The sequence below is a fragment of the Myxine glutinosa genome, chromosome 1 (assembly GCF_964187855.1).
Source record: "Myxine glutinosa chromosome 1, kmMyxGlut1.1, whole genome shotgun sequence".
Lineage (NCBI taxonomy): Eukaryota > Metazoa > Chordata > Myxini > Myxiniformes > Myxinidae > Myxine > Myxine glutinosa.
The window spans coordinates 351,254,361-351,277,459 of NC_136261.1; the positions used below are offsets into that span (position 1 = coordinate 351,254,361).

The 23,099-nt window shown below is 47.7% G+C and overlaps 1 protein-coding gene across 2 annotated transcripts in view; it reads left to right on the top strand.

The window, feature by feature from the left end:
• LOC137413401 (transmembrane and coiled-coil domains protein 2) overlaps nucleotides 1–23,099 on the top strand; it is a 167,329-nt gene that overhangs the window by 22,548 nt on the left and 121,682 nt on the right. Inside the window, exon 1 of one of the 2 annotated variants that reach the window (XM_078769924.1) lies at nucleotides 11,058–11,173. The exons of the other annotated variant lie outside the window; for it this stretch is intronic. Coding sequence (XP_078626050.1) covers nucleotides 11,078–11,173 — 96 coding nt within the window. The 5' untranslated portion in view covers nucleotides 11,058–11,077. Of the gene's footprint in view, nucleotides 1–11,057; nucleotides 11,174–23,099 lie in introns of those variants that run through there. 2 annotated transcript variants of the gene reach the window in all.

Here is a 23,099-nt window from a genome sequence, read left to right on the forward strand (position 1 = left end):
TTTCGCATCGATCTATCAAGCTATTCTGGAGAGCGTATTTTTAAAGGTGTATTCTTCAAAAAATCATAGCTGACAAACCATGTGACCTATGGCGTAATGGCCGGGGACCTTTGTTTGTCATGGATAGGTAATCATACCTGTAGAGTTTTGCCTCAATATGTTCAGCCGGTTCGGCGAAGAAGGGTTTTCTTTTTTGGGGATTTTAAAGGGTTTATGTTCAATCCAATATGGCTACCGAGCCATACATGACTGATGACGTCGTCAAATTGATTCTCCCATACAATTTGTACATTGATAGTGCTTAAGAAATTTTATACTTATCGTATCAAGCGTTCTACTTGTCGAATTATGACGTCATAATGGAGGCACCTATTACATCATCATTAACACATGTAATTCCCCATGGGGAGTACTTTACAATGAGCCATGTTTCAATTTTTCACCATGGAGAGGTTTCAGAGTTATAGAGGTGCAAAGTTTTTCGGTGTTTGTGTCTATCAAGCCTTGTCTTAAAGCCTTATACTGTTGGTGCTTCCACAACATTTTCAAGGAACTTGTACCATTCTTGGATCGCGCTCGAGCTCGTAAAATTGTTCCTGGCGTCAGATCTGGATCTCTTCTTGTACAATCTTAGATGGTGTCTTCGCTCTTCGTATCGGTTTCGGGTATTGGTCTAATCACCTGCTTCTGAACCTTCTCAGTCCTTTCTCTGTCAACTTTATATCTTGTATGCCAGAGGACGTTGCTGCACTCAAGTTGGGGCATGAGCACGGTTTTGAAGACAATTGGTAGTATTTATTTTGTAATGTCGAAGGAAGTTGGAAGCTTTAATAATATGTTTGTACAAGTGTTGTTCATGTTTGTACAAGCTTCTGCTGACATCACAAGTCTGGCCTGAAAACAAGTCAAACAGGTCGGGCAATGATTGCTGTCATGACTGCGAGGATAACAATTTTGATTCAATAAAGCCAGTTTTGGCTGCTTCGGTAACTTGGCAACGTTTTCATTCCAGTTCCCTTTTTCCCATCTGTTGCTGTTACTGTTGTTGTAAACCTGCGCAACACCTGGTGATCGTAGCTCAGTAATTTTACTCTTTCTTTCTCTCTTTTGTAATTGTTTCTTTATTATTATTTTTTGGATACAAAGTCCAGGCTTGTGGGATTGCAAAAACACTGAACATATCGGGGCACAACAGAACGAACGGAACTGTAGAAAGAGAGGGGTGAAATACCAACAGCCGAGTTGGACGACAAAATAGACTAAGACTTGGACAAATAATGGGTGTGGGGAATAATGAGGGATAGGGGAGGATGCATGGGGTGGACGAGATGGATACAGGAGCAGGGGGGCAAGGTGAGGGCTTGGGGAGTGGCTGGTCAGGTAGCTAACTGTATTGGAAACTGGCTTAGTGATAGGAAGCAAAGAGTGGCTGTGAGTGGGAAGATGTCTTTCTGGGAGGATGTAGCTCAGGGGTCAGTACCTCAGGGGTCAGTACCAGGACCGTTATTATCAATAATTATCATCAAAGGTTTGGACAGTACAGTTAAGAGTCAGCTTTCCAAATTTGTAGATAACACAAAGCTTGAAGTGAGATGGAAAGCAGAGAGGGGAAGGGGAGAGGGTAATCCGATTCAGGAAAGTATTGATAGTTTAATAGGTTGGACAGAAGAATGGCAGATTCAGTTTAACATGAATAAATGTAAGGTGCTGGGGATGGGGAAGAATATAATGAATAACAAGCATTCTGAGTATTGCGCTGCAATACATGTCCCCTACCGGCAGTCTGTCGTCCGGAAAACTGTTGGGGGAATTACCAAAGTTCAAAGTGCCATAACTTTGTCAAAAATGATCGAAACGTTGTGAAGTTCGAACTTGATCTGTAACTTATCATAAGGAAACCGTGTACCAAGTTTGAAATCATTAGCATTAAGAGTTTAGAAAAAAAAATCTGGAAAACTGTTCTTTGCGTGACTGACAGACTGACAGACTGACAGACTGACGGACAGACAGACTGAGTGCAAACCTATGCTCCTTCTCCGGTGTACACCGGTAGGGGACTAATAAGGATTACATGATATAAGGGGCAATCTTAAAGTGTGTCACACAGGAGAAGGATCTTGGGGTGGTATCCATGGTAATATATGTGGGGGTTGAGCAGACACCACAGTGCGAGGCAGCTATAGATAAAGCAATTGGGGTATTAAGTTGTATTCGTAGGAGGGTAAATTTTAAACTACAAGACATAGTATTAACACTAAACAGTAATTTACTGTGGCCTCGTTTAGAATATTGTGTTCAGTTTTCGTCGCAGCATCTGAGGATGCATAAAGCTGCCAGAGAGAGGGTTTCGCGCTGCCAGAGAGGTTACTAGATTGATTCCATGACGAGCTAAACTAAACGAATCTGTGATGAGCGGCTGGAGTAGACACATCGTCATACATCAGAAAGGAACTGACTATGTCATTACGAGGGGATATGATAGAGATGTTTGAGATAATGAAGGGCATAGACAAGGTTGGTGAAGAATTATTGTTCGGGACAGGGACAGGGACAGGGACAGGGATAGGGTCAGGGGCCATAGCCTGAGAGTAAAGTCGAGGAGATTTAAAGTTCTTTGTCTGTATCATTCTCAAGCAGTCGTACAAGTACATCGGGGTGCAAATGTTTGGATATTGGACTTTGCTCAATCCGTTGAATTTTTTTTATTGTATTACAAGTTATCTAACCTTGAAACTTTTTGTAACTCATAAATCTTGATAAGCCTGGAAAGGAATCCAAATGTCCTTGTTATTTTGGACTCCTATTATGAATTTTGCTTGTGCTAAGGTCATGGTGACATCATGCAACAGGACGTGCACAAAAGTTTAACAACGCAAGTTTCCTTCTTTGTTGGTTTTATATATATATATATATATATATACAATATATGAATGAACATATCCATTACATGACCAAAAGTATGCGGACACCCCTTCTAATTAGTGGATTCGGCTATTGCTGACAGGTATATATATATATATATAATCAAGCACACAGCAATGCAATCTCCATAGACAAACATTGGCAGTAGAACAGGCTGTACTGAAGGGCTCAGTGACTTTCAACGTGGCACCGTCATGGGATGCCACCTTTCCAACATATTGGAAGCATATTGGTACTACATATCCATCTTTTGGGGTTGGGGGGGGGGGGGGTGGCTTTGACAGGCCCCTACATTTTGGGTGGATGGGGGGGGGGGGGAGGATGGGAAGGAGGAAAAATTTACTCGTGCGAAGAGTGTGTTTACAGTGTTTCCCAGGTTTAAAAAAAAAGGAAATTGTAATACCCTCTGCCACCATCACCAGGTGGCGCAACACGGTACACATTTACATCGAGAATTTACCCCCCTGCCTCCAAACCCCAGCATGAAGCCGCGGCTACATAGCTTGTGTTACCCCCCACACAAAGTTGTATTTGTATTTACACCCCGAGTAAAGTTTCTAAGTATTTCTAGCTGGAGTACCCGGCGTTGCTCAGGTGAAAAAAAATATTAACATCTATCTATAATTCCAGTAATCTCTGTGTGTATGTCTGTGTGTCTGTGACCGCTGTTTCTCGACAACCACGGGTCCGATATACTTGAAACTTGCCAGGTATATTGCTGGGGACCTGAGGATGTGCCTTTTCAAGGTTTCATATTAATCGGAGAAGTAGTTACCGAGCTATGTCCAAAAAACGATTCAACCAATCAGAGAGCAGCGAGCTATCACGTGTGCCGAACGTGGCGAACAGACTCTGCCTCGGACGGCACATTTGAGAGCGTATTCATTTATTTCACGTTGGCAAACTATGTTGGCGCTATGTTGGCGTTAAACTATGTTTTAAAACTAATTAAAACTAATTTGCGATTCATCGTAACTGCGATATGCGACCTTCCGGACAGTCAAATGAGGACGTCACTTCCGGACTTACGGATAGTCATAGTGACGACGTACTGATGCTGAACGTGGCGAGCAGACGCTGTAAGGTACGATCGATTGTAGTACACGTTTATAATAACTCTGCCGATACAGGCCCGATTAACTGCAGCGCCATCCGAGCTGCGGCGTCGGGACGATACATTCATTGTACGGTCACATCACGCACTTACGGGCACGCCCATGCATGCATGGGCGAAGACATTTTTTTATTTTTTTTTGGCAAGGAACGGGCACCCACGTACGGGCACGTCCTAGTATTTGAAATGAGGGCAAATATAATGGAAAAGCAATTGCATCCAAATCGGAATCTATCACAAATGTCAAATCATCATTTTACCTTTTCGTTGAATATGTGCTGCGAAATGTGCCTTTGATCACGTGTCTGAGTCAATTTTGATGACGTTCAGGCAGAAGAAGACCGACTACCAACTTTGACTGCTTCAGAATTGTTTAATTGAATCTGATTTGTTTGATGTCATTAATCAAAAAGGCTGAGGCACCATAGAGCAATAAAAAAATTTTAATCCCCCAAAAATATACCTTTTCTGTGTGGTAAATACTGCACTGTAATAATAAATAATAAATACTGTAAATAATAATGAATAAATACTGTAAATCATAAAAAATCAATATTAAATACTGTAAATCATAAAAATATACAACAAATACTTAAAAAAAAAAAAAAAAAACTGTAAATAATAAATACTATAAATACTGCACTCATATTTTTATATTCTCCGTGTTGTAAATACTGTACTGGTGTCACATAAGAAGTGGAATTAAATGCTTTTCGTTGAATATATGCTGGTGAATGTGCCGTTGATCACGTTTCTGAGTCGAGTTTGATACCGTTCAGGAAGAAGAAGAAGACCTGCCACCAACTTCGACCGCTTCCGGAATTGTCTGATTGAATCCGATTTGTTTGATTTATTTGTGTTCGAATGTCTTGTATTTATTTACAATGGTAATTTTTTTGTATTTATTTATGTGTGCACTTGTATATAACTGTCATTTGTCAAAAAGGCTTAGGCACTATAGAGCGATTTTTGTTTTCTAAATTTTATTTATTTAGTTCTTTTTTGCTTTTTTAAAATCCCACTAAAATCGACATTTTTTCAGATATATTTAAATATATATATTGGAATTGTTGTGAATATGGAATTTGGCCTCCATATCCGCTTGTAAATATTCCCCTATTTTCTCCAATACTCCCCAACTTTCCCCAATCCCCCATTCCCTAGTCCCATTGCATGTAAATAACAATCAGTAGAGCCGACCTTCCCCTTATTCCCCCATTAAATGTCGTGCCCAGGTCCACCGCACCACACGTAGACAACTTTCGGACATCTTCCTAGTTATTCTTAATCTATGTCAGTTAAGGCCTCGTTTCCATTAATTATGACTCTTCGTTGCACCAGAATGTGATTATATGGCATCAGTAGTGAGTTTAGGACCTTTCCCATACCTCCTCCCATCTTCTTCCCCAAACAACAACAATAACAACAACTACAACAACAACTACAACAACAATTACAACTACAACTACGACTACAACAACAGAGGGGCGGGGAGTGTGCGTCCTCACACCGGCTCGGTTACCCGCCATGACCATGCGCTCCACGGCGTTACCCCGAAGGGGCTGGCTGTCAGCTCCTCGTCAGGGGCGGAGCCAGTAACCCCCCCCACGCACCCAATGAGAAGCAACGTGCCGATTCCATCTGGGGCGGAGCTAACGAGCCGAGGGCGTGTCACTCCCCGCCGGATATACGCGGCCCCGCGCCGGATGTGACGTCAGATGCGCCTCAGCTTGGAGAGAGAAGCCACCGCCACCCCCAGCGCGACGATACCTCCCCGCATCTTTGGACCGGACCGGACCGTACTGTACCCTGCTTTGAGCCAAGAGTGCACCTTGAGCCATCGCTATCTGCCTTTCCTTGCCATCAAACCCCCGTGTGAGTCAGCCGTTGTCCCGTTTGTCTGTCGTCTGTCCGGGGTTAATATAAGAGTGTGTCTAAGTGCCTGTCTTTCTGTGATTATACTTCTAGCCCCTGTAATCTGACCTTTCCGTACGAATATAATCTCCTCCGGAGGTCTTGAGAATCGAAACATTGGTGTCGTATTGTGTTATTGTAATCCAGCCGGGTGTCTTCTTTTTCTTATTGAGCCAGCATCGCGCGACTAGTCAACGTTCGGGCACAATCGGGTAACTTGTGCAGACGTGGTCATACCATAAAACCGCTCGGTAAATAACATCCAAGCCACGTCTGTAACAATTGGTGTCGAGGAGTGGAATTCGAACCCGGGACTAAATTAGTTAGGCCCAAATTTTGGGAGGGAAAATCGAGCCGGAGCGCGTACGGCGCTCGACCGAATCGATTCGGAGCGCGTTTCCCGCGCGAAATTATAACGGCGAAATTTGAATTTGTTTTACGAAAATAAAAAAATAAAAAAAACCGAATTTTGAAAGTCGCGCTATGGCGGATCAAGACGGCTGGGGTCCGGTAGGGGAGAGTGAAGCAGGGTCGGTCCAGGACCAAATTGAGACACGTGAGGAGAGCGAAACAGCGGGGGTAGCAGACGCGCGAAATGGCGCCTCGCACATAGCTACGGCGGCCGCACCCGCTGCACAAGTGGGAGGGATGGCCCAGATGCAGGTCCTCATGGAGCAATTTATGGCGCAAATGCAGGCGTCCCTCAAACTGCAGAGTAACCAATTGGGGAACCGGATGGATGCTCAGAGTGAGCAAATGAGGGTGGATAGTGGGCGATTAGAGGGCCAAATGGGGGTAATGAGGGACGAAGCGAGGGGTACCAGTGAGGGATTAGACAATAATTTTAAGGGATTAGACAATAATTTTAAGGGATTAGACAATAATTTTAAGGGATTAGACATGAAATTTGGGAAATTAGACGATAGATTAGGGGAAATACAGGAGGGGTTAACGGGGGTAGAAAACAGAATGGCCGCTCAAGAGAATCAGATAGAGGGAGTGAAAAATGGGTTAGAGGGGTTAGAAAACAGTATGGAAGGCAAATTGAGGGACATGAGGGACCAAGCGGAAAGGGAAGTTAAACAAATGGAGCAGCAGATAGAGGGGGTCAGAATGGGGGTAGAAACCAAACTGGATGCTCACAGGGAGGAAATGGAGCAGATGAGGGTGGCATCTGGGCAGGAGATGCAAGTGATGGGAGAAGAGATCAGAAGAGGAGTGAGTGAGGAGGTCGGAGGAGTGCGCGAGGAGGTGAGGCACTGTGAGGAGCACATGGAAAAGGAGGTGAGAAAGGGGACTGTAAAGTTACAAGGGGGCATAGAGGACCTGACGCAGGAGGTGGAACAGCTGACGGAGGGACAAAAAGGACTAACGGAGCAGGTTCAAAGGAACACTGCAGTATTAGGAGGTTTAAAAGCGACACAAAACGACATAAAAAACGACTTAATAGCGACAAGGAGGGAATGTCAGATAGTACGTGAGGGACTGACAACGAGGTTGGACGAGGTGATAGAGGTAATGGAGACGAAGGACCGGCAGGTGAGGACGCACATGGAAACGGTCAAGGTAGCCTTGGAGGACGAGCTTGAGGAGACGTACCGGGGAATAAAAGAGGTGAGGCACAAATTAGAAGAAGTGGAAGAAGGGGTGAGCGAAATTAAGAAGCGACGGAGAGGGGATAAGAAGGAGATAAAAGAGGAGATAAAAGAATTGGTCCAAAGTCTGTGTTTGGATCGTGATGATGTGCTCATTAACCGGATGAGGGATTCGCAGGTGATGGAGGAGAAGCGAAGAGGAAGAGGACCCGGTGTAAGTGGTGACCAATATGGTCGTGCGTATGATGCGCCAGGTGATTTAAGAGGCTTGGGGGTCGAGATAGACCCGGGTGTTCGTGAGAGGCCGTTGGTGAAGTGTGCGACAGGTCTGGTGTGCGAAAGAGGAGGTGTGCGAGAAAGTCCGACTCTGGGGTGTGTGAGGAAAAAGTGCGTGCCAAGGAGTGAGGGTGCTGGCGAGAGTGAGTCGGTCGTAGCGCGTGTGCGAGGGGGCACATGGAAGCGCGGTGTGGTGAGTGTTACAGAGGGTGTGACGGGAGAGTGTGCGCGAGGAAGGTGTGTGACGGACAGGTGCATGGGGAAAGAGTGCGCTGTCAAAGGCAAGGAAGAATGCACACCTGTGGTGAGTGTTACAGAGGGTGTGACGGGAGAGTGTGCGCGAGGAAGGTGTGTGACGGACAGGTGCATGGGGAAAGAGTGCGCTGTCAAAGGCAAGGAAGAATGCACAGCTGCGGTGAGTGTTACAGAGGGTGTAACGGGAGAGTGTGCGCGAGAAAGGTGTGTGACGGACAGGTGCATGAGGAAAGAGTGTGCTGTCAAGAGTAAGGGTGAGTGCGCTGTCAGGAATGGAGGTGAAAGTAGTGAGAGTGACATGGAGCGTGAGTTAGTTGTGACAGGTGAGCGAGGATGTACACCTGGGATGGAAGGATGCACACCTGGAATGGTAGAGCGTGAGTGGGAATGCACGCTGGAGTTGGTGGTGAGGCACGTGGTTGGGTGTGCGAATGAGAGCACACCTGTGATTGTCACAGAGGAGGTGACCGAGGAGGGGGCGCGAAGAGGTGTATTGGTGAGGTGTGCTACCAACGAGTGTGTGCCAAAGTGTTCGGTGGTCAGGTGTGTGACCAAGGCGGTGAGTGGAATGGGTGTACCTGGGTGTGTAAGGAACGGTACGAGGGGCATGGAAACGGCTGGATGTGTGAGCAAGGAACGGGCTGCGGGATGTAAGCATGCAGGTGAAGCATCGACGTTAGACGGGGTAGAGTTTAGAACGACTTATAGCCGAGTCGGGCCCTCGGTGCGTGCTGGGCCTCGCTTTGAACGGCCGCGTCCGTGCTCCACTAGGCGGAGCGGGCAGCCCGATAGAAAGGGTCGTCATGGCGACCACTTTTTGGTGAGACGTGCCGGCAGGTCGAGAGCGGGACATTGGATGGCTCCGTGCCGAGATGGTGCGTGGGATCTCGGCACGGGTAAGCCCCCGTCCCTGCCCCGAATGCCGGACGCATCCAGCCGCCGGCACAAAACAACCAGCATCCATTGCTTGGCTTTACGAAGCCGGGCTTTGGACAGGGATTGGCGCACCGAGAGGTATTAGTGAGTAGACGGGGTGATGAGGTTAGTGTTTTGGACCCCAAATTAGAGAAAAACAAAATTTGATGATTGGCAAAGGATTGGCAGTAGTGATTGGCAGATGATGGGCAGTGATTGGCAAATTTTTAATTTGTTGAAATTTGATGTGCAAAATTGGTAGTGAGAGACCCCCGATGTGGTGGGATGGCATCCCTGCCACCCTTCCCATGAGGGGGGCAAAGGAGCAATAGCTTATGGGGTGTATGGCAGTGAAAACTAGCCCGGGTGGGTTAGGTTATATTGTAGGGATCTAGCGAAGATGACATTAGGTGACGTTAAGTTTAGTTAGTGACTGATACCTGTAGTGGGGACGCAGGTAGATTAGTATGGATGATAATGACGAGGGAGCGCAATAGTTTAAAGGGACGACTGGGAAGCGCAAGTTTCAGAGGGGAGTAGTTAGCTGAGATGATGCCGTGTGTGTGAGGATTGAACAGGTGAGAATTGAACAGGTGTGATTGCACAGGTGTGCAACTGAACAGGTGTGATTGCACAGGTGTGCAACTGGACAGGTGTGTGGAGCAGTGTATGAGTAGTGAGTGTGTGGATCAGCGCGAATGCGCTTGGGGAGAGAAGGGTGCAGGTGGCACCAGGTGTGAGAGCACAGGTGTGCAGGTACAGGTGTGTGGAGAGAGTTGGAGTGAGTGGTACGGAGTGGTGTGCATGGTGCGAAGGTGTGAATGGGGGAAGAGTGGACCCCCATCACGGATACCCGGGGCGGGTAGTGTAAGTGTTAGGTAGAGGGTGCAGGTAAATTGTGGTTGGATATTGGCATTTGTGGTGCGGTTGCAGAATGGTATTGTGGATGGGTGCATTAGTGTTGTGGAAATGGCTGGGCGTGTAGCCTGTTAGTGTGTGTAGTTGGTTGGGCACTCCACCACTGTGAGGATGTCGGCCAGGTGAGGCCGCAGGTGGGCTCTGGGAGCCGGTAGAGTTGTGGATGGGGCCCGAGGATCCGGAGGATGGACCCGGGTAGCCCAGTGCCAGAGAGGGCACCGAGTGGGGAGAGTGCCAGAGGGCCTTCCCCAGGTAGTTAGGTTAGGGTAAGGAGCAGGTAAGCTCGGAGGCAACTGCAGTGGTGGAGGTGTGCAGGTGGGTAGACCCACTGGGAGAGGTACACGCCACAGCCCAGAAATTGTGCGAGGGCACCGGGAGATGAATCGGGGGAGTGAGACCCCAAATTGAAGAGCACCACAGTTTGGCCAATGGGAATTGGTTTTTAGAACCCATAGTGTAAGAGGGCCAATGGTTTGGCCGGAGAAAGACCCCGGGTAGTGTAAAGTTGTTAAAGTCATTTAGGAGATAGTTAGGATTGATGAACCTGTCGCACCATACGCAGCCACTTACCTGTGGTGATGATGATGACTCCACACCTGTGTTTTCTTTGTTTTGTGCAGGAAATGAGATTGCTGTGAGGATTTGTGAGACGCATCACGACGTGGATGAGACATTGGGGTGATTCCATCTCTCCCTCCCTAGGAGGGACTGATGATGAATTGGTAATGGCAAATTTTGATGAGAGTTGAAAATGGCAAATTTGATTGGTTAGGAGGGAGAGAAGACGAATTTGGTTTATGGGAGGAACGGGGAAGACAGTAGGGATGTTTGTTGATTTGTAAAGTAGATGTTTATGGGTAGTGTTGTGTTGTGTGGATACAGTAAGGGGTAAGGGAGGGGCCATGTAGGTTACCTGGTGGGGGGGGGGGGGCGTACGATAGGAACGTACCTGTCTCACCTGGTTCCCATGTGCCCCCAGTGTGCATTACCTTATATTGCGTGCACTTTTGCGCCCTTACCACCTTACTCACTTGTTTCTTCTTTTGTCTCCCACCTCCGAGGATCTGGCTTTGGGGTAGAGAGAGAGGAGAGAGAGGTGCTGGCTGCGCAGTTGTGGGCCTGCACTTTCGCTGTTTGCTGCCGGGATCGATACACCATATGGACCGCAATGTTTGTGGCCACCCACAATGGACCGCAGTTCGTTTGCGGCCAAGCACCACCCGGGGATGGACCTATGGATCAACGTGGCACCTATGCCATACAGGTGAACCACTAATAGTTAACACCACCAAGTGCACCACAAGAAGAGCAAGAGACACCTGCAGGGTTAGGGGTTGTCGAATTTATTTTTATTCCAATGAACAATGGTGACTGCACCGATTGGTGGTGGGGTGGTGCTGTTGATGCTCGGGAAGGGTGCTCTGCACGTTATTAAAGGCCGTCGGCCACAGAGCACTCGTGGGTTGGTGTATCGATGTTGGCAAGCGCGCTCTCTCTCTATGCATAACATCTGCATGTGTCCCTCCAAAAACAGGTCCTGGATCGTAGTGTAAATAGCAGCGTAGTCTTGTAAATAATGCTCCCTACCGGCTGTATGTTTAGTTTGAGAATTCTTTCCGGATTCGGTTATCCTGTGGGTGTGTTTCTGTGAGGAGAAGGGTGCAACGTCGCAGGGGGACATATTTACTCATTTGTGAATATCTGTAAAACTGTCGCACTCAGGGTAGAGTTAATAGTAGAGGGAACTACATTGCGTGCCACACTAAAGTAGGTAAAAATTTATCGGGTCGGGACGCCCCGAGGGTAGAGAAGGGTGCAATGTTGCGAATATGGAATTTGGCCTCCATATCCGCTTGTAAATATTCCCCTATTTTCTCCAATACTCCCCAACTTTCCCCAATCCCCCATTCCCTAGTCCCATTGCATGTAAATAACAATCAGTAGAGCCGACCTTCCCCTTATTCCCCCATTAAATGTCGTGCCCAGGTCCACCGCACCACACGTAGACAACTTTCGGACATCTTCCTAGTTATTCTTAATCTATGTCAGTTAAGGCCTCGTTTCCATTAATTATGACTCTTCGTTGCACCAGAATGTGATTATATGGCATCAGTAGTGAGTTTAGGACCTTTCCCATACCTCCTCCCATCTTCTTCCCCAAACAACAACAATAACAACAACTACAACAACAACTACAACAACAATTACAACTACAACTACGACTACAACAACAGAGGGGCGGGGAGTGTGCGTCCTCACACCGGCTCGGTTACCCGCCATGACCATGCGCTCCACGGCGTTACCCCGAAGGGGCTGGCTGTCAGATCCTCGTCGGGGGCGGAGCCAGTAACCCCCCCCACGCACCCAATGAGAAGCAACGTGCCGATTCCATCTGGGGCGGAGCTAACGAGCCGAGGGCGTGTCACTCCCCGCCGGATATACGCGGCCCCGCGCCGGATGTGACGTCAGATGCGCCTCAGCTTGGAGAGAGAAGCCACCGCCACCCCCAGCGCGACGATACCTCCCCGCATCTTTGGACCGGACCGGACCGTACTGTACCCTGCTTTGAGCCAAGAGTGCACCTTGAGCCATCGCTATCTGCCTTTCCTTGCCATCAAACCCCCGTATGAGTCAGCCGTTGTCCCGTTTGTCTGTCGTCTGTCCGGGGTTAATATAAGAGTGTGTCTAAGTGCCTGTCTTTCTGTGATTATACTTCTAGCCCCTGTAATCTGACCTTTCCGTACGAATATAATCTCCTCCGGAGGTCTTGAGAATCGAAACATTGGTGTCGTATTGTGTTATTGTAATCCAGCCGGGTGTCTTCTTTTTCTTATTGAGCCAGCATCGCGCGACTAGTCAACGTTCGGGCACAATCGGGTAACTTGTGCAGACGTGGTCATACCATAAAACCGCTCGGTAAATAACATCCAAGCCACGTCTGTAACAATATGCTGGTGAATGTGCCGTTGATCACGTTTCTGAGTCGAGTTTGATACCGTTCAGGAAGAAGAAGAAGACCTGCCACCAACTTCGACCGCTTCCGGAATTGTCTGATTGAATCCGATTTGTTTGATTTATTTGTGTTCGAATGTCTTGTATTTATTTACAATGGTAATTTTTTTGTATTTATTTATGTGTGCACTTGTATATAACTGTCATTTGTCAAAAAGGCTTAGGCACTATAGAGCGATTTTTGTTTTCTAAATTTTATTTATTTAGTTCTTTTTTGCTTTTTTAAAATCCCACTAAAATCGACATTTTTTCAGATATATTTAAATATATATATAAATTTTTGTCTAAAACACTCCCTGGCACTCACTGACAAACCCCTGAAAGTTTGACCAAGACTTATTCAGCCATCTCTGAGGAAAAATGGTGACGCATAGACACACATTAAAAAAAAAATATATATATATATAAATACAGCATATATATATATATATATATTATTTTATTTTATTTTTCATTATATATATATTGTTGTGGATATGAGAATTGTGTTTTTTTTCTTGTTTTATTGTGGACCCTCCTTCCTCCAGTTGTTGTGTATAAAGGTCAAAGGGCGTCCCGTAGTTGGATCATATACAATCACGGTTAGCCAGTCATAGATTCCCTGCTTGTTGGTAGTTATTTCCTTATTCTGTGTATTAGGCTAAGGCTTTGTCTTCCATTAATTGACACTCCATTGCACCGAATTCAAATAGATAGATCCCCTTTCATTCCCAAAGCCCCATTCCCAAAGCCTCGATTGCCAACTGCATTCGCCGCAGCTGCTGGGCGGTTTTCACCGCGACTCCATTAGCCACGAGGTGGGCTCGGAGAAGAAGGGGGAGAAGCCGCCGAATCCAGGGCGTGGCCCGCCGATCGTCATCAAGGGTGGAGCCAGAGAGCCCGTGCCCACCAATCGGGGCCGAGGCGACCTCACCGATGGGCGTGTCCTGGAGGCCGGCGGCTTGATCGCCCGAGGGAGATATAAGCGCGCGCGGAAGCCTTTGAGATGAGTTATGAGTGGGAGTCCAAGGTGGTTGCGTTTGAGAGAAGAGTCCAGACGAGCTTGGTAAAGGCAGAGGAAGCGATCCCCACGGAGAGTTGCGCCCGTTAAGAAGTTGGCTCCACAAGCAGTTTTGGCTCCACCAGGCAGCTTCGACCCGTTACCCAGCGGGAGCCAGATTGCGGTGGCATCGGTGGCCGTCGAGGTCCAGCCCGACGTCCCGTGCGGGATCAAGCCCGAACCATCTGCCCCAGCCGAACCTTCCCATTCCTCCTTCCAATCATTCCTGCCTGCAAATTCCCCATTCGTGTGAGTCCGTCTTTGTTTGTTCTGTCTTGGGGTATAAATTAAGACTGTAATAGATAAGCTAGCATTTCACTGTGTCTCCTTGATTCCTTCTGTCATTATTTTATTATCTTTCCTTCTTCCTTGGTTTCTTTTGGTCCTGTAAATAGTAATAAATAATAGTCGTAGTTCAAACCTTTTTGCCTTCGTCTTCCTCTTCTTCACATCCGTGTCGTCTTTGTCTTTTCCCTCATTGAATATCTGTGGCACGATTTGGCCAACGTTTCAGGATCGGGTCTAGTCTTGGTAAACGGCTCACGCCGCGGTTCGCTTCGCTCGGCGCAACATCCATTACGCTGCGGCCGTGAGCGGGGGGTGTTCCTTCGCGTGCCGGGAAGCGCTGGTATTTAGGTCATAGGACTTGTGGGCCTAAAACCCTATCCAGCGCCGACCGGGCGTGGCGTCATACCCCCGGGACCACGTCGGTCAGTAACAGACGAGGGGCTTAATCCCCCCTCGAAGGGGAACCATAGGCCGACGTCGGGTTCCGCAACAATATATATATATATACAGTGCATTCAGAGTATTCAGCCTTTCACTTTTTTTACATTTTGTTATGTTGCAGCCTTATGCTGAAATCGTTTAAATTCATTTTTCCCTCATCAATCTACACTCAATACCCCATAATGACAAAGAGAAAACAGGATTTTAGAAAGTTTTGCAAATTTATTAAAAAGAAAAAACTGAAATATCACATTGACATAAGTATTCAGACCCTCAACTCAGTACTTAGTTGAAGCACCTTTGGCAGCGATTCCAGCCTCGAGTCTTCTTGGGTATGACGCGACAAGCTTTGCACACCTGGATTTAGGGATTTTCTGCAATTCTTCTCTGCAGACCCTCTCAAGCTCTGTCAGGTTGGATGGGGACCGTTGGTGGACAGCCATTTTCAGATCTCTCCAGAGATGTTCGATTGGGTTCAAGTCAGGGCTCTGGCTGGGCCACTCAAGTACCTTCACAGAGTTGTCCCTAAGCCACTCCTGCATTGTCTTGGCTGTGTGCTTCGGGTCATTGTCCTGTTGGAAGGTGAACCATCTGCCCAGTCTGAGGTCCTGAGCGCTCTGTTCCAGGTTTTCATTAAGGATATCTCTGTACTTTGCTCCGTTCATTGTTCCCTCAACCCTGACCAGTCCCCCAGTCCCTGCTGCTGAAAAACAGCCCCACAGCATGATGCTGCCAACACCATGCTTCACCGTTGGGATGGTATTGGGCAGGTGATGAGCGGTGCCTGGTTTCCTCCAGACATGACGCTTAGAATTGAGGCCAAACAGTTCAATCTTGGTTTCATCAGACCACAGAATCTTGTTTCTCAAAGTCTGAGAGTCCTTTAGGTGCTTTTTTGCAAACTCCAAGCGGGCTTTCATGTGTCTTTCACTGAGGAGAGGCTTCCGTCTGGCCACTGCCATGAAGCCCAGATCGGTGGAGTGTTGCAGTGATGGTTGTCCTTCTGGAAGTTTCTCCCATCTCCACACAGGATCTCTGGAGCTCAGCCAGAGTGACCATCGGGTTCTTGTTCACCTCTCTTACCAAGGCCCTTCTCCCCCGATTGCTCAGTTTGGCCGGGCGGCCAGCTCGAGGAAGAGTCCTGGTTGTTCTAAACTTCTTCCATCTAAGAATTATGGAGGCCACTGTGTTCTGGGAACCTTCAATGCAGCAGAAATGTTTTTGTCGGCTTCCCCAGATCTGTGCCTCGACACAATCCTGTCTGAGCTCTGCAGGCAGTTCCTTCGACCTCATGGTTTGGTTTTTGCTCTGATATGCATTGTCAGCTGTGAGACCTTATATAGACAGGTGTGTGCCTTTCCAAATCATGTCCAATCAATTGAATTTACCACAGGTGGACTCCAATCAAGGTGTAGAAACATCTCAAAGATGATCAAGAGAAATCGGAGGCACCTGAGCTATATTTAAAGTGTCATAGCAAAGGGTATAAAAACTTATGTCAATGTGATATTTCAGTTTTTTCTTTTTAATAAATTTGCAAAACTTTCTAAAATCCCGTTTTCTCTTTGTCATTATGGGGTATTGAGTGTAGATTGATGAGGGAAAAAATGAATTTAAACGATTTCAGCATAAGGCTGCAACATAACAAAATGTGAAAAAAGTGAAGGGGTCTGAATACTTTATGAATGCACTGTATATTACCCCCCCAGCCCCCCCTCCCAGGACATATAAGCATATTTTGAACTTGGGAGTGGAGTATATATACATGAACATGGGAGTGGAACTTCCGAATAAATGTGTGGGCAGTGGAGTTTGAAAGGAGGAGAGAGAGAATGAAGGAAAAAGAGGTTGTTAAGCTTTGGGAGTAAGGCAAATTTAGGGAAAGGCAATGTGTAGGCGGTGTGATTGATGGGAGTACTCCAAGCAGTGATGCAACGTTCGATTACAGATTTTCAGCAACTCAAGATGATTTCCTGCTATTAACCATGGGAGCTGTATTTTACAATCATTCTTAGACTCTTGATGTTGCGATTGCTTCTCTCATTGTGCTCTTAACAACGCAGACCAAGAAACGTATTTTTAAATTGATGATTCTCAATTCGTGCGTGTGTCTGTCGTCCGTTTGTGTCTGCATAATCTGTCAATTTCCCGACCCGGATCTCAGTCAACGGAACATCTTCTCTTCTGGACTTGGTTATGACTAACTTCCCTGAAAATGTCTGCTGCTCTTCTTCTGCTCCAATCGGATCATCTGATCATGTCCTTGTTAAAGTGGACATCTCTCTGACCATCCTCAGGGAGCCTGCTCAGCGTCGACGAGTCTGGCATTTCACTCAGGCCAACTGGCACGGTCTTCAAGCAGCCATCAATCATCTGGACTGGTCTCCCATCTCTACCACCTCTGACATCAACTCATCCTGGGAATTCTTCCAAAGTAAATTGCTCTCTCTCATGCACAGATTTATCCCATCTCGTCTTCAGTTGTCATACCCTTCCTCCCGTCCATGGTACACGGAATCTTGTGGTGAGGCTGTTGCCCAGAAACAACTTGCCTTCGTCTCCTGGAAAGCAAATCCAACGGAAGGAAATCTCATTTCCTTTCACAAAGCCCGAAACAAGTGTGTGTCCACCCTCAGGAGAGCTAGGAAACAATATCTCTCCGTTCTCAAGACCGAACTCTCTCATCTGTCTCCCTCTTCCAAATCCTGGTGGCGTCTGGTCAAATCCGTTTCTGGTGTTTGTTCCCCCTCCATCCCCTCCCTTACCTGAAACGGCTACACAGCTGACTCCGCACGTGAAAAAGCTGAATGCCTCAACTCTGTGTTTGCCTCTAAATCTTGTGTCCCAAACCCATCCCTCTCTGTACCCACCATACCCAGTCGTACCCTGCTGCTCCTGGACTCCGTGTCCTTTCCTCCTGACAAGGTGGAAAAGTTTCTGTCAACCCTCGACTCTGATTCTGCAACTGGACCCGACGGCATCAGCCCACGCACGGGTCCTAAAATCCTGCTCTGCTGCTCTATCTCACCCTCTCTCTGTTCTCTTCACCCTCTCTTTTGCTCAAGGTCAACTGCCATCTGCTTGGAAATCAGCCAACATCACCGCTATGCACAAAAAAGGTGCAAAAACAGATCCTAGCAACTACAGACCAATCAGCCTTCTCCCAATTATCAGCAAAGTCATGGAATCCATCATTGCTTCGGATATGAAATCTTTCCTCTTCTCCAATGGCTTGATCTCTGATCATCAATTTGGTTTCAGACCAGGTCACTCTACTCTGGACATGCTGCTTCTGCTGTCTCAACAATGGATGGAGGTCCTCAATGCCAAACAGGAAATTAGAGCTGTCTCCCTCGACATATCACGTGCCTTCGACACGGTCTGGCACCCCGCTCTGCTCACCAAACTCTCCTCCTTTGGTATCCATGGAAATCTCCACGCATGGCTGGCGGACTTCCTCTCTAGTCGTCGTCAACGTGTGGCCCTGAATGGGTTTCTCTCATCTCCTCTTCCTGTTCAGGCTGGAGTTCCCCAAGGCAGTGTTCTGGGCCCCGTGCTTTTTCTGGTCTTCATCAATGATCTCTCTGACTCTCTTGAAAATCCTCTCCATCTCTTTGCTGATGACTCCACTCTCTGCCGCTCCATTCCTCTTCCCTCAGATCAGCAGTCTGCAGCCTCCTCACTCTCTGAAGACTTGGACAAAATCACAGACTGGTCAAACAAGTGGAACATGTCTTTCAGTCCTGACAAATCTCACACTCTTACTATGTCTCTCCGAAAAGATCGACTGGACAACCCTCCCATCTACTTTCTCAACAATCCTCTCCAAGAAGTTCTGTCGCTCAAGCTTTTGGGTCTCACTATCTGCCATGATCTTTCTTGGGAAAACCACATTTCCAAGCTGGCCTCCAAAGCCAGTCGCCGACTGGGCATCCTCCGTCGTGCGAAGTCCTTCCTCGGCACACCTGAGCTCCTCACCACATACAAGGCTTTCATCCGCAGCTCAATGGAATACTGTTCTCCCCTATGGGCCGGTGCTCCTGCCTCACACCTAGCTCGGCTTCACGCTGTTGAAACCAAAGCTTTCAGTATTATTGGAATCTCCCGCGATGAAGCTATCTCTGAGGGCCTTTCACTCACTCACCGCAGGCAGGTAGGTGGTCTTTCTGTCTTCTACCGACTCCTCTCCGGCCTTGCACCCCCAGCTCTCTCTGTGCTCTGTCCCCCAAATATTCCTACAGGTCGCACAAGATCTGCCAGCAACCCTCTGATGGTTAAACTGCCGAAATCTCGGCTCTCTGCTCACCTTCACTCTTTCATTCCTCTTTTCTCCCGCCTCTGGAACAAACTCCCTCACTCCCTTCAATCCCACTCCTCCCTCCAGGTCTTTAAAACAGCTGTTCACCACCATCTCTTATCTTCCCCCATCCAAAACCTTGATCTTTTCTACCCCAGCTAATTCACCCCAGATCCACCTTGTTTGAAATTCCAACTTCTTTCCTGGCAGTCCTGGCAGTGTCCATATGTTTTATACCTCTCCCACCGCCCCCTTCCCTTGCCCCCCCCCCCCCCCAAAGCCCTCGCCCTCTCTCAGATCTCTCGATGTCTCCATGTCTCTCGGTCCCTGCTCTCAAATGTTGTGTTTGTGTCCTTCCCCCTCTCTCCCCATCTTGTCTACCGCTCCCGATGTTATATGTTTTATGTGTCGGTTTGTCTTTCTGTGTGATTAATGTTCGCTCTTTCACGAGCCTCGATGTTGTATACAAAAAAAAAAAAAAATACATATCTACTTTTATATATTGATTATTCATTCTCAGATCTTCTGTAATCTATATAATCTGTGCTGTTTGAGGTTCTGCGCCTTTTCATTCTGTCTCGTTATAAATGGGTTTGTGAAGTTGAAATACTTTATGGAGTTGTGCAGAACTTGTGGGTGGACAGGCTGTGACGTGATAAATCTTTCCTGACAAACCCACCACATATGTCCGTGTGGTCAGCATGCTGCTCTTTATATACTAAATAGTTTTTCAGCATCATCACAAGTTTGGACTCTTGATTTGGTTGGATCTGTGGCATTTGAAAACACGTCTGGAAAAGACCTTCTCTGCATCTCGCACGCCTCGTCGTAATCCTCGAGTCGTGTACTCTGGCATTCCAAACTTGTTAGTTATTCAGAAACTGTGTGATCGTGCAAAAACTTATCCCTACTAAAATTTGTGGGAAGTGTTTTTAAATACTTTATAATTTGAGCAGTTTTAGTTCCCTCCGCCACCGATGGTGGATGGTTATATTTTTCACTCCTGTCTTTCTGTTTGTCTGTCTGTGAACAAGATATCTCAAAAGGTTGTGGACGGATTCGGACTAAATTTGGTAGAGAGGTAGTGTATGTGACAAGGACAAAATGATGCGATTTTGGTGAAGATCCGGATTCGGATCCGGCTGGTATTTTTTCAGTGATTCTTCCCCATTGGGAGATAGAGCCAAAACAATACATAGCAGGATATCTCAAAAACTTGTGGACAGATTTGGTGTACCAGTTGTGTGTGTGACGAGGAAGAATCGATTCGATGTTGGTGAAGATTTGAATATGGATTCGGATACGCCTGGTGTTGGCTTAGCGGTTAAGGTGTCGGCTTGGGATCCTAGGATCCTGGGTTCGAATCCCGGTCGATCGCTAAATTAACACCAGGGGGGTTGACTCAGCCTGTCATCCTTCCAAGGTCGGCAAATTGAGTACCAGCTTGCTGGGATGAATGATCCCGGTGTGTACCCCGATTTAGAATAGGTACACCGTATCCCTGCGCATCGTAAGAGGCGACTAAGGGTTGGCGCTAGGAAGGGCATCCGGCCATAAAAACATTGCCTCAAACAGGGAACCGTGATTGTCATGGGGCCCGCAAAGCTAACCCCTGCTCTAGCAGGGAAAAATGGCCTTAAAACGATCATTCATTCATTCATTCATACGATAATTATTTAATACTTAGGTGATTCTTCACCATTGAGTGATAGGGCCAAAAACAATACGTGGCATGATATCTCATAAAGTTATGGATGGATTTGGACGAAACTTGGTGGACGAGCTGGTTACTTGTGTGAATATTGGTACGAATTTGATACCCTAATTTTTTCCAGACTCTTTGAAGGGGTTAAAGTATACATTCTGAGTCTTAGACGTCAGCAGTTTGGCCCTGGCCGAGTCGAACCAACAACTTTAATTGTCCATGCTGAGTCCTCTCCTGATGCTCAGCATTTAGAGGATAGAGCACGGTTAAACCCCGTACATTAGTATCACGTGGAGTGGGGTGGAAGGGGTTGAGAGATTTGTCATTGCAACGTCCCATTGACGAGGGAGAGAAAAGCGATGCCACGAGATGTCATCACTGGCACCTAGAGTGTGCTGAAAAGTTACTTCCCCCAGGGCTGTTTTTGTCTGAAGCCATGTCCATTGTGGAGGAAGGTTGTGGTTTCACCCTTGTTTGTCTGTCTGTCTGTCTGTGTGCAGGATATATTAAAAAGTTATGGATGGATTCAGACGAAATCTGGTGGACAGGTTGGGTGTGTGACGAGGATGATTAATTGATTTGATTTTGGTTAAGGTCAGCATGCAGATCCGGCTTATCTATGGAATACATTACGTAAGCTGTTCAGCCTGGCGAGGGATGCGTTCTATTGAGTGCCATTCTAGATTGCCTCCACTGAGTGCTGTTCTCGATGCGTTGTACCGCCTGCCGTTCTAGATGCGCTCGACCGAGTGCCGTTCTTGATGCGCACACCGAGTGCCATTATTGATGAACTCCACCAAGTGCCATTCTTGATGCATTCTACTGAGTGCCATTATTGATGGGTTCTACCGAGTGCCATTATTGATGTGCGCTACCGAGTGCCATTCTTGATGCGCCCGACCGAGTGCCATTCTTGATGCGCTCTGCCGATTGCCATTATTGATGCGCTCTGCCGAGTGCCATTCTTGATGCGCTCTGCCGAGTGCCATTCTTGATGCGCTCTGCCGAGTGCCATTCTTGATGCGCTCTGCCGAGTGCCATTCTTGATGCGCTCTGCCGAGTGCCATTCTTGATGCGCTCTGCCGAGTGCCATTCTTGATGCGCTCTGCCGAGTGCCATTATTGATGCGCTCTGCCGAGTGCCATTATTGATGCGCTCTGCCGAGTGCCATTATTGATGCGCTCTGCCGAGTGCCATTATTGATGCGCTCTGCCGCGTGCCATTCTTGATGCGCTCTGCCGAGTGCCATTCTTGATGCGCTCTGCCGAGTGCCATTCTTGATGCGCTCTGCCGAGTGCCATTCTTGATGCGCTCTGCCGAGTGCCATTCTTGATGCGCTCTGCCGAGTGCCATTCTTGATGCGCTCTGCCGAGTGCCATTCTTGATGCGCTCTGCCGAGTGCCATTCTTGATGCGCTCTGCCGAGTGCCATTCTTGATGCGCTCTGCCGAGTGCCATTCTTGATGCGCTCTGCCGAGTGCCATTCTTGATGCGCTCTGCCGAGTGCCATTCTTGATGCGCTCTGCCGAGTGCCATTCTTGATGCGCTCTGCCGAGTGCCATTATTGATGCGCTCTGCCGAGTGCCATTATTGATGCGCTCTGCCGAGTGCCATTATTGATGCGCTCTGCCGAGTGCCATTATTGATGCGCTCTGCCGAGTGCCATTCTTGATGCGCTCTGCCGAGTGCCATTCTTGATGCGCTCTGCCGAGTGCCATTCTTGATGCGCTCTGCCGAGTGCCATTCTTGATGCGCTCTGCCGAGTGCCATTCTTGATGCGCTCTGCCGAGTGCCATTCTTGATGCGCTCTGCCGAGTGCCATTCTTGATGCGCTCTGCCGAGTGCCATTCTTGATGCGCTCTGCCGAGTGCCATTCTTGATGCGCTCTGCCGAGTGCCATTCTTGATGCGCTCTGCCGAGTGCCATTCTTGATGCGCACTACCGAGTGCCATTCTTGATGCGCCTACCGAATGCCATTCTTGATGCGCCCTATCTAGTGCAATTCTTGATGGGTTCTACCGAGTGCCATTCCCGATAGGTTCTACCGAGTGCCATTCTTGATGGGTTCTACCGAATGCCATTCTTGATGCGCCCCACCGAGTGCCATTCTTGATGCGCCCCACCGAGTGCCATTCTTGATGCGCCCCACCGAGTGCCATTCTTGATGCGCCCCACCGAGTGCCATTCTTGATGCGCCCCACCGAGTGCCATTCTTGATGCGCCCCACCGAGTGCCATTCTTGATGCGCCCCACCGAGTGCCATTCTTGATGCGCCCTACCGAGTGCCATTCTTGATGCGCCCTACCGAGTGCCATTCTTGATGCATCCTACCGAGTGCCATTCTTGGTGCGCTCTACCGAGTGCCATTCTTGGTGCGCTCTACCGAGTATCATTCTTGTTTTCGAATTA